The sequence below is a fragment of the Eutrema salsugineum genome, unplaced genomic scaffold, assembly GCF_000478725.1.
Source record: "Eutrema salsugineum unplaced genomic scaffold, Eutsalg1_0 scaffold_18, whole genome shotgun sequence".
Classification (NCBI taxonomy): Eukaryota; Viridiplantae; Streptophyta; class Magnoliopsida; order Brassicales; family Brassicaceae; genus Eutrema; species Eutrema salsugineum.
Window position 1 is genome coordinate 874,702 of NW_006256846.1, and position 11,135 is coordinate 885,836.

General features: G+C 47.2%; 1 protein-coding gene across 1 annotated transcript; it reads left to right on the forward strand.

Moving 5' to 3' along the window:
- Positions 1 to 8,226: 8,226 nt before the first annotated feature.
- On the forward strand, positions 8,227 to 10,844 carry LOC112087322 (uncharacterized protein At3g60930, chloroplastic-like). The gene is made up of 3 exons (XM_024157341.1): positions 8,227 to 8,536; positions 9,207 to 10,000; positions 10,074 to 10,844. The coding sequence occupies exons 1-3, from the start codon at positions 8,227 to 8,229 to the stop codon at positions 10,842 to 10,844; spliced, it is 1,875 nt and encodes a 624-aa protein (XP_024013109.1).
- Positions 10,845 to 11,135: the final 291 nt, after the last annotated feature.

Consider the following 11,135-nt stretch of genomic DNA (forward strand, 5'->3'; position numbering starts at 1 on the left):
GAAGATCTCATGAAGAACACGTCAAGAACATGCATGAACCCTAGTCTTCAATCCATCTTCACGTGCATTCCCTGAGTCAACTTGTTCTTGAATCTGGGTTTATGACAAGGGATCTTGGCATGCAATGCCGAGGGGCTTGGTAGTCAAGGGGTTCAGGCAGATAAAGTCCGACATGCAATACCAAGGTCTTTAAACTGAGGTTCACGTCCAACACTTAGCCGTTTTCAGCTTCGCTTCTCCAGCATGCATGCCTCTATCTTGATATACCTAGGAGTTAGTACGAGGTCTAGTCCAAAGAGGTTCAGGGGACGAGCCTCGATCTAAGAAATGTTGAGGTAATGATGCCGAGGCCCGTAGAAACACTTTGCACGTATCGCGACTCCTTGGGCTCGTACTGATCAACTCGTCTTCCGGTTGCAATAACTTTCAGCACACGACTCCAAATGTCTTGAAACCAATTCCACGATCAAGATTACTCATTCAGCTCAAACTTTGGTGAAGAAACCATCGGAGCTTGGGAGGTGGAAGTCTCCCAGGATTGCTCATCTTTGCGATGCATCGGAATGATCGGAAAAAAAGCTTTTAGACCGACGTCTCTTCCAGAGACGATATCTTCCAAACCACCGCTCCAAATTTGGTGATCTCAGGTGTTCCGGAAAGAGTGCTCAGGGATCTCGAATATTGATGTAAACTGATTCAAGCTGGAAGGACATCGTCCCACGTAATCATTGAAACCCATCGGATAGGCTCTTGAATGCATGCGAGACAGGCGTGTCTTCCGGTGGCGATATCTTTCTACTCACTGCTCCGAATTCTGCGATTCCAACTGTTCTGGGATCGTGACTTGATTATATCCAACTCTGATGAAGACCCCGTCAACTGATTCGGACCACAAGATTCCCAGGATTTGCAATCTTTGATGTGCGCAGGTGAAAATGGGTTTTAGCCGAGAAATGCTTCCTGCGGTAAGGAAAATATCCGAGAAACGTGTACCGCGGTAAGCTTTTTAACCGATAAAAAATTCTCGCCTCGGCATAAAACTTCATCTGGTGGAGTTTTCACCCGATAATGATTTTTAGCCGATAAAGACCACCCGATAGCGATTTTAGCTGATATTCTGATCCAACCGGTACGAGTTTTCGCCGAGAAATTCGTCCAAGCAGTTTTCACCATTTTTGAGCCTCTTCTTCACCGTTTCAACTTCTGATCACTTCTTTTTAGCTCCAAATAGCCTCCAAAACACCTGATAAAGATTCCAAACCATGCAAAACTCTTTGGGACCTAATGCAAATCCTAAAGCCTACTTTGATCCCTAAAGACCTAAAGTGGATGAGAAAACACATGATTTGGACTCTAAAATGCGGTTTAAATGAGGCAAAATATAGTCATATCAAGTCCCCCACACTTTTCCTTTGCTTGTCCTCAAGCAAAAAGAACAAATGAGAGAGAGAGGTTGGATGCAACGGGAGTTCATATTTCCTTTTAGAGAGAAGTGATCACAATGAGAATTCAAGTTCATGCTCAAATATGCAATGCAAAGCCATACTCGGATATATATCAACTCAACAAGGAATCTCCACAAGTTCTTTTCTCTCTCAACTCTTTCACATTCATTAAGCTTCTATCAGGTGAATCAAATGATGCAACGTTTAAACAAGCTGGCTTGGCTAGGTTAAGAGGCTATGAGATTAAAATGATCTCATCAGTATTCAAGCGGGTTCAATGCAGCAATGGGATCTCTATATGAATGATCAAACTTTGGCAGAATGCTAAAGGTAAAAAGCAACCGATGCATACAAGAGCAGAGACTCAACCCACCCCACACTCTACTCAAAGTTTCCTCACTTGCTCACATTCTCAAGAACCTCTCTTTTCACTCTCATCATCGCTTAGCTAAGGGACTCATTCTCTTTTCTCATGCCCAGGTCTCGGAGTTTACACTTTCATCAGCTCTTTTTCACTTTCTTTCGCAAGAACACCAGAGTCTACTACAATAGTCAAGCTGTAGCTCATCCAATTCAGGCTGTTTGTTCTCTTGCCTTGTTGCCCTCTGATCATCAAGCGTTCATGGGAAAAATTGAGGAACACGAAATTCCTCAAAGCTATGAAGAAGCTAAAGACAAGAAGGAGTGGATTGAAGCTATAGGTGACGAGAGAGGAGCTATGGAGCGCAACCATACTTGGGATGAAGCCGAGTTACCACCAGGGAAGCGAGCTGTGAGCTCAAAGTGGGTTTTCACTATCAAGTATAAGAGTAACGGTGAAATTGAGAGATACAAGGCTCGGTTGGTTGCAAGAGGGTTCACTCAGACCTTTGGAGAAGATTATACAGACACGTTTGCTCCGGTTGCCAAGCTCCATACTGTAAGAGTAGTCCTCTCACTCGCTACTAATCTCTCGTGGGATCTGTGGCAAATGGATGTGAAAAATGCATTCCTTCAAGGGGAACTTCAGGAAGAAGTGTATATGACCCCTCCTCCAGGCTTAGAGGATATTGTTGCACCCGGTAACGTTTTGAGATTGAGGAAAGCTATATATGGATTGAAACAATCTCCAAGAGCCTGGTATAACAAGCTTAGTACCACTCTGATGGAAAAGGGGTTCAAGAAGTCTCACTCGGATCATACTTTGTTTACCCTCCAAAGTTCTCAAGGTCTGGTGGTTGTTCTTGTTTATGTAGACGATCTTATCATTTCTGGAGATGACAAGGAGGGAATTCAGTCTACAAAAGCCTTTCTTAACTCGGTATTCGACATTAAAGACCTCGGCGAGCTCAAGTATTTCCTTGGCATTGAGGTGTGTAGGTCTCCTGAGGGTCTCTTTCTGTTTCAGAGGAAATACACAGTTGATCTTCTCAAAGAGACAGGAAAACTTGGAGCTAAACCAGCCAAAACGCCGCTTGAAGAGGGCTACAAAGTCAATCGAAAGGGGGAGAAATCAGATGAAGCCTTCAAGGATGTATTTAGGTATCGACGACTTGTTGGCAAACTGATCTATCTCACTCTCACAAGGCCAGATCTCTGCTTCGCCGTGAATCAAGTAAGCCAACATATGCAAGCTCCGACAGTGTATCATTGGGGTATAGTGGAAAGAATTCTCAGATACCTCAAAGGGAGTCCAGGACAAGGCATTTGGATGGGAAAGAACAATAATACAGAGATTGTGGGATATTGCGACTCAGATTGGGCTGGTGATCGTGTTGATAGAAAGTCAACAAGTGGGTATTGTACTTTCATTGGTGGAAATCTTGTAACCTGGAAGACTAAGAAGCAAAAGGTGGTCTCATGCTCAACCGCAGAAGCTGAATATAGGGCAATGAGGAAGCTTACAAGTGAATTAACCTGGCTTAAGGCGCTCCTTAAAGACCTTGGCATTGAGCAAGAAGGTCCGATTACAATGCATTGTGATAACCAAGCTGCTATACACATTGCAACAAACTCGGTGTTTCATGAGAGAACAAAGTCTATTGAAATAGATTGCCACAAGGTCCGTGAGAAGATTGAGGAAGGTGTGGTGTTACCGTGTTACACAAGAAGTGAAGACCAGTTGGCTGATATTTTCACTAAGGCCGCAAGTCTTAAAGTTTGCAACAATCTCTTTAGCAAGCTAGGACTTGTGGACCTTAGTCGCCCTTGATCATAGTCCTTGATCCATGGACATCACACTCTTTTTCCCTTAACAAGGTTTTGTCCCATGAGGTTTTCCTTGTTAAGGTTTTTAATGAGGTGATGCTCATGGGGCTTCAAGCTTAGCAATCTAAACAACTTCGATGGCTAAGCTTGAGGGGGAGTATTGGTCAAGAAAGGTTCTATGCTTTAGGGCTTGAATCGGTGTTAGCCTTTAATAAGGAGAGAAGGCTCAAGGGATCACGTGTGATGTTTAAGGAAGAAGAGAGTTGGTGTCCGTACAATGGTCCCCCCTTGGCGCGTCGTTTACACTTGGTCTTGTGACCGTTGGAGCTGTCACTATCTCTCGGGATCCATGCTCAAGACTCACATGTTTCCTTATGTCTCTAACCACTTTCTTTTGTATTGTAGCTTAGCTAAACCTAGTTTCTATTCTGTCTCCTCTATATATGTGTCAAAGACGAGAATGAATAAACACACTACTTTGGGAACTCTTTCTCTCATCTCTTTTGCACACTCTCTCAAATCTCTTTATTCCGCTTAGTCTCTAAATATTCTAACACGGTGCTGTTGAGTTCGTCGAGTTCTTATCAGGTGAAGAAGGTGCGGTGAGCTGCTTGACCTTCTTCTTTAGCTGCCTCACACAATCCACCAGCGCGTGACTTGTCTTATCTTGCCACTTGCACCACTTTTGGAGAGTGTTAACTCTCGAGTACAACTTCCTTGTGTGGTATTCGGGTTCTCCCCACACATAGGGATCAAAGTGGTATCGGCCGGCTCCTATTCTTTGTTCCGAGACTCTTGGCTCTTCGTTCTCACACCTGGCGATTCCTTGTGTATTCGGTGGCTTACTAGACTCAGCATGTTCTGCTTTCATGCACTTGCGCAATGGTGGATCGAAGAGGGGGTTGTAAATCTGGTCTTTAAGCACGTAAAACGAGACATTGCGTTGCTCGTGTAGCATGGTGAGGGATCTGTTAGGCAAAAGGACTTGTGTGCCATCCCTGTGTAGCAACGTGAAGTTATAAACCCACTTGTTCCTTGCCTTGCCTCCAAAGAAACCCTCTTGCTAAGGTATTGTTCATCAATAAGGCTCGGCTTGGTCTTGGTATCAGGGAATACAAACCCTTTGGCTCTCAGGATCTTTGTCACCACCCAACCGTTCTGGAGCCTCCTTGTGCCCTTCTTCTTTTGATCACACCACACATTGTGTTGGTAAGTGAGCATTTGAATTGCAAAGAATATACCTAGAGAGGGCACATGTATCGGTCCTTCAAATTCCTTCTTGTTCTTCATGTGAGTGATGAGTGGCTTCAGGCCAAGACCTAGCATCTCAAGCTCGTTCAAGTGAATGACTTCGGGGTTGTAGGTCGAGAAGAACATGCAAACCAAGACTCGGTTAGCGTATCTGATCGCCGGGTTTCTGATGCAGCTCGTCTTGCTCTTGCCTCCCACATACGGTGCAAAGGCGATTGTCTCCCATAGAGCAGCTATATCTTCCTTCGGGTACACAAATTTCTCCAAAGAGCTTTCATTCTTTACAAAGCCAAATATGTCATCTAACTCCTTGAAACTGACTTTGTAGCTGACCCCGTTCATTTCAAACTCTATGTGACCGAAAACTCTCCCATGTAAGCGCTTGGGATCTCGTTTGGGGTATATGAATACCTCTAGAGTGGCCAGAAACTGTTGAGTTATTCCTTCATAAGCAACATCACACATCTCAAAGAATGAAGCCAAACCCATGTTTTGAAAGATGAGAGTAACATCGTCAAGTATCTGAAGCTTCCTCAACAACTCCATATCAGGGAACCGACCTTGAGCCACTCTCACTGTGTTAAAATGGTCCAAGTACTCCCCAGTGGTTGGAAAGTGCTCTTCTTCAGGCTCGGCTTTTGGCTCTCGCTTTGTTCCTTCATCATATTCGGCCTTATGCTCATGTGTGGCTCCTTTTGGAACCAGGGCTCCAGCTTCCTCCTCATCAGATTACGAAGCCATTTGCTTTCCTTTTCTCCTTGGCTCAGGTACAAGTGCAAGCGCGAGCTCGCTGTTCTTTGCACGCTTTGCAGCCGGCTCCCCTTCAGCTATCTTGGTGCTTGCGGAGGATTTCTCGCTCGTTCCTCCATTTCGTGCCAAGGTCACACCCTTGCCTTTGTTGGCTCTCTTCTGAACATCTTTTCCTTGGGTTAGAGTGGCTGTTCACTCAGTCATCTGCAAAAGAAATCCTAAAAGAAGGAATGAGTACTGAGTATATCTATAGGCTCAAAACGCCAAAAGAACAAACAAGAACAGAGCTTTCTCTCAAACAAGATTGGCGCAATGGTTCCTCAGGCTCAAAGTGATCAATAAACAAGTCATTACAATCACTAATAGCAAAGAAAAGCAGACAGTTCAGCCGAGGAACCCATTTCACCATTAAAGTTGATTTAAAGCACAATTTCTCATGAGTTTTAAAAACTCAAGAACAGATGATTTTCAGTGCAAGAATCGATTTTTCATGTGTTGTCTATCCTGATGGAGTTGATAAAATTGTTCCCAAGGTTTTTAACGGCCTAAAAGAATCGATTCCATATTTTACAAACAATAAAGCTCGCAAACGATAATGGAAAAAGATGAGTTCTTTAAAATGGAAATACCTTTTGGAAGGCAGGATTCAAGCTTAGTGATATGCAGGATAGACAACACCCTAACAAGTTCAGAACACTTAGAATCGTGCGAAACTAATGAGAAATGAGAGAGTTATGTGCGTGAAATGCAGAGAAAAGAGTGAAGAAGGCAAACTCTGCGTTTTGGCTCGGTATGAAGGCAGGTATGGGCTGGAGTTTGCTTTCCAGCTGGTTTTTGGACTGTTGTGGCACTGGTCCCCACTTCCTTTCAAACTCCAGCCGTTAACTGTGTGAGCCAAAACTCGCACAACCAAGAATTTGTGAAGAGAAATTAAGGGATCTGAAACTTCTAGGGTAATCGCAAGAACAGTAAGATCAAAAGAGGATTTTTATTGCTGTAAAGTGTTTAGTCCTTATTGCTTAGGGTTGCCAAAGTTTGCGGAATGAATTGTATACATCATATATTTATACTAACTTTCTAAACCGCCTAGCCGAAAATCTCGGGCGAGATTTTCGGAATATTTCCTTATCGCCTCGTGCGGCTGACCGCCTTTGCATCACGCCTAGGGTTTTTCATGGGCTTCATCTTTCAAGGCTTTGGTTCGGCCCGTCCAAGATTCTTTACGGCTCGGCCCACTTGCCATGGGGACATGATCTAACCCACCGCACCGATACACGGCTCGGCCCAAACGTGTTGAAGTGGGGCTCGGCCCATTTCTTTTGATGCGGCTCGGTCAACCTGTCTTCTTTCACGACTCTCCCTACTGGCCTATCTGCACGGCTCTCCCATTTGTCTTGGTGAGAACGGCTCTCCACTTGTCATGGTGAGAACGGCTCTCCCACTTGGCGACCACGGCTCTCCCACTTGGCGACCACGGCTCTTTCACTTATCTTTCTTCCATACTTAGCCATTCTGAGGTGGTTTATCTACTTGGGGTGAAAACCGACCCCAACAGTTAGCCCCCCAGCTCGTCAGTTTCGGAGGCGAGAGTGACGAGGTCCATTATTTCCGACCGTAGGATAAACCACTTAGTTAGACGCCGAGGCGTTTTGGGAATGAAGACGCCGAGGCGTTCTGGGAATGAAGGCGCCGAGGCGTTCTGGGAATGAAGGCTCCGAGGCGTTTTGGGAATGAAAACGCCGAGGCGTTCCCAAGGAGTGCCGAGGATGCCGAGGTGTTCGAGATGGTACCGAAGATGCCGAGGCAAGATTAAGGACAAGGCGATTTTTTTTTTTGTTTTTTTAATAGTGATAGCCCATGACGAGGTGATTTGAGGAGGTTATGCCGAGCCGAACAAATGGCGAGGCGTTTCGAGAGAAAGCTTGTGCCGAGCTGTTTTGTTAGCGGCAAGGCGTCTCAAGAAATAACGTCAATGCCGAGCCGTTTCGTTAACGACGAGGCGTTTCAAGAAACAGATTCAACGCCGAGCCGTTTTGTTAACGACGAGGCGATTCAAGAAACAGATTCAACGCCGAGCCGTTTCGTTAACGACGAGGTGATTCGAGAGAGAAAGAGTCAATACCGAGCCATTTCGTTAACGACGAGGCGTTTCAAGAGAACAGATTCAATACCGAGTCGTTTCGTTAACGACGAGGCGTTTCAAGAGGGAAAGAGTCAATACCAAGCCGTTTCGTTAACCTAGGTACCCTGACTGTTGGTCTTCTGAGAGGAAATTCCTGATCTTTCGGCGCGTGCCAACGACACAGTCCGGTATAGCCAGTTCACCGCGGATCCCACACGCTGTTGGACGGCTTCCCGAGGTTTACGCGGAATTCACGCGCTTTGTTTTTTTTATAAATAGGTGAGCTCCTTCACTCTTCCTCATTATCTCCAGACTCACTCGTTTTCACTAAAGGTAGCTCTCCCTTCTCTCTTCTTCTCTCACTAGTTTATTTATTTTCCGGCTAGGGTGTCCGAGGTCTCCGCCATCCCAGATCTTTTTCCGGCAGAGGTTTGCCGAGTCCTTCTGTAATTCTTGTATAACTTGTAAATCATGTCGAGCCGCTCCGACGATTCGTTAGACTCGCTTTTTCATTACAAGTCGAGCCGCGTAGATGCCGAGGCAAGAAGTTCAACAGAATCCTACGAGGTGTCTGTTTCGCCGAACCCTTCCAATTGTTCATCTGACGACGCATCGAATGACGCGAATCCATCAAACGAGGGTTCTGCAGATGACGAGCCGTTGGCTTCGACGAGCCGTCCCCAGGACCCGGTTCCTGATGAAGGTGTTAATCTCGCCATAGTAAAAGCCGAGGAGGAAGCATTTCCCTTTGACCTACTCGAGGCGAAGTACGAGTTGGAACGTCTCATGGCGTCCCGAGGCGCTTCCACATCTGGGTGAGGGCCACGAGTTAAAAGACTAAAGCCTGATCCACCTGGCTCTACGCTTTCTTCCCTTGAGTCGCTCGAGGCGTTGAGGCATCGCTTCGGGATATCCGAGACGGTGGAGTTTGTCGTTCCCGAGAAGAGCGACTGAGCCGACAAGCCTCCAGAGAATCACTTCACTCTGTACGAGGCGTTCTTCGAGCTTTGCTTTCTCTGGTTCCCGATCCCCAGAGTGATCCTCGAATATCTTTGGAAACACGGGATCTCGATTGGGCAGATTATGCCAAGGGGATTACGGCATATGATCGGCATTTTAGTCCGAAGCTTCGAATGCGGTCTTGACATCGAGCTGAATCACCTGCTGAACTTGCTGGAAATCAGGAAAGCTCCGAAAGGAAATAGGTTCTATATTTCCAACAAGGCGAAGCGACGGATTATTGGCAGTTTTCCTAGCAAGGATCAGTTTTGGACTGCACGCTTCTTCTACGTCTTGGTGAACGAGGAGTCGGTCGGCGAAGATTACGTTCACTGAACCAAGACCGCTTGGGGACCACTTGATAGCCGACCCGAAGCTTTGCCTCGGCTCGGAGATTCAGTTGATATTCTCTTCCTTTTCTGAAACTTTTGCTTTTTTGCTTTGTTTTGCAGTTCGGTGCTATCTTCCCCCGATTCCTGACGACTTCTTTACTGTTCGAGACTCTCTTTCGGTGCGGAAGGTTAATTGGAGAAAAAACTTCACCCTCGAAAGAGTAGAAAAAGCGCGAGCCATCCTTGCCGGAGTCCCCGTCAGTTCTTCGTCCTCAAGTTCTTCGAGAGATACCCGGGAGAAGATGGTGGTAATCGCCCTTAGAGAAAGGAAGAGGCGCGAGGAAGAGGAAGCCGCTAAACGAGCTGCCGAGGTGGCTCGTGCGCAAACCGAGGCGGTTCCGGTGCAAGCCGAGGTGGTCTCAGCGCAAACTGAGGCCGTCCTTCAACCCGACCCTCCGAGCCGGGAAGGGGATGTGATGATCCGAGCCGCAGAAGGTGACACTGCCGAGGCGGCTGAGAAAGATGTAGTGCCCGAGGTGGAACCGGGCGAAATTATCCCCGAGGTGTCCGGGGACGGCTCAGCGGCGCGGAGTAAGACTCCTTCGCAATCCGCCATCCTGGCCCTCCCGAAGTCGACGAGGCCACCGAATTCGGTCGTCCAGAAGCATGACTCTAGCCGAAAACGTTCGGCTACTGACAAGGGGAAAGGCGTCGCCGTCCAGAAGGACGAGCCGTCCAAGAAGAGGCGGAAACCGACGCCCAGGGACCCCGCCGCACGTAAATTGGTTGTTGACGACCCCGACGCTTCTGCCGTCATGTTCTCGCGTGTAAATAACGCGAACACGCGTCTTCCTCCTCCGGAGAAGCTGAGGAGGCCGAGGTCATACGGCGCGATGGCGCAGCGTGGTACCAAGGTACTTTTCTATTCGCTTTCCTTTATTTTCATAAACTTTTGCTAAGTGTTTAACGCGAGCTTGTTCTTTGCAGTTTGTCGCGGCCATTAACGACCTGATGGCCGAGTATGAGGCGGACCTGTCTAAGGTCGAACGTCGCTTGGACGAGGCCCGAAATGAGACCGCGGAATCAAAGGTGAAGCTGGAAGAGGCGCAAAACGAAGCCGCGACAGCGAAGGGGAAACTCACCGAGGCGATGACCCGAGTGTCGAGGTTGGAAGAGGAGAAGATAGTTCTTCGAGCAGACGTTAACAAAGTTTCCGCCTCGGTGATTCGCCTGGAGGAAGCAAGGAGAGCCAAAAGCGTCGAGGTGGCGTTGCTTAAAAGGCGTATCGAGGCCAAGGACGCGCTGTTCGAAGCCAAGGTCAAACGCGCGAAGAAGGAGGCGAGGTGCGAGCTGACGGCGAAGTTTCAGGAACGCCTTGCCAAGGTGGAGGAGGGTTTGGTCAAGCTCGAGAAGGCCAAAAATGATGAGCACGATCTGGGACAGATCAAAGGCAATCTTGCGATGATTGCCGACCTGAAGAAGCCGGACGCCCCGACGCTTAACGATGAGGAGGCGAAGCTGAAAAGCTGGGAGAGTGAGTATGCTGACGACGAGGCGTACGAGCGTATTGCTTCCGAGATTCGGGGCGAACTGTATTACTCTCCCGTATCGCCGGACTCAGTCGACACCACCCTCGGCAACAAGCCGCTCGAAGAAACAGCGGCCAATTTAGGCGTTGTGGACCCGAACGGCTCGAACGCGGGTACGCCGATTCCCTCGAACCTTCTCGCCGATCGAGAAATGCAGTCCGCGGCATGAGTTTTGGCTCACAAATTTTTCTTGCTTGCTTCTGTACTTAGGATTTTATCCGCTCTCTTTTGAACTTTTATGTGTTTTGTGCCTAGACGGCTTTATCCACCCGACTCTTTATTTTCGCTTAATGAATATATTTTCCTTAGCCGTTTTCGGACTTACTTGTCCATTAATCCGTAAAAATGTTTACGAAAAATTGTCAAGGACGAAGGCTGTTATGTTGAGAGCGATTTTGATTTCTTCCTTAACTGTATTTTCGAAATTGACCGAAACATGGGCTAAGGGATGAATTGTTTT

Coding starts and splice junctions, on each gene's coding strand:
- LOC112087322 (XM_024157341.1), top strand. CDS start 8,227: ATGTCGAGCCGCTCCGACGATTCGTTAGACTCGCTTTTTCATTACAAG. Junction 8,537..9,206: donor GGCGAAGTACGAGTTGGAAC/GTCTCATGGCGT, acceptor TTTGTTTTGCAG/TTCGGTGCTATCTTCCCCCG. Junction 10,001..10,073: donor TGGCGCAGCGTGGTACCAAG/GTACTTTTCTAT, acceptor TGTTCTTTGCAG/TTTGTCGCGGCCATTAACGA.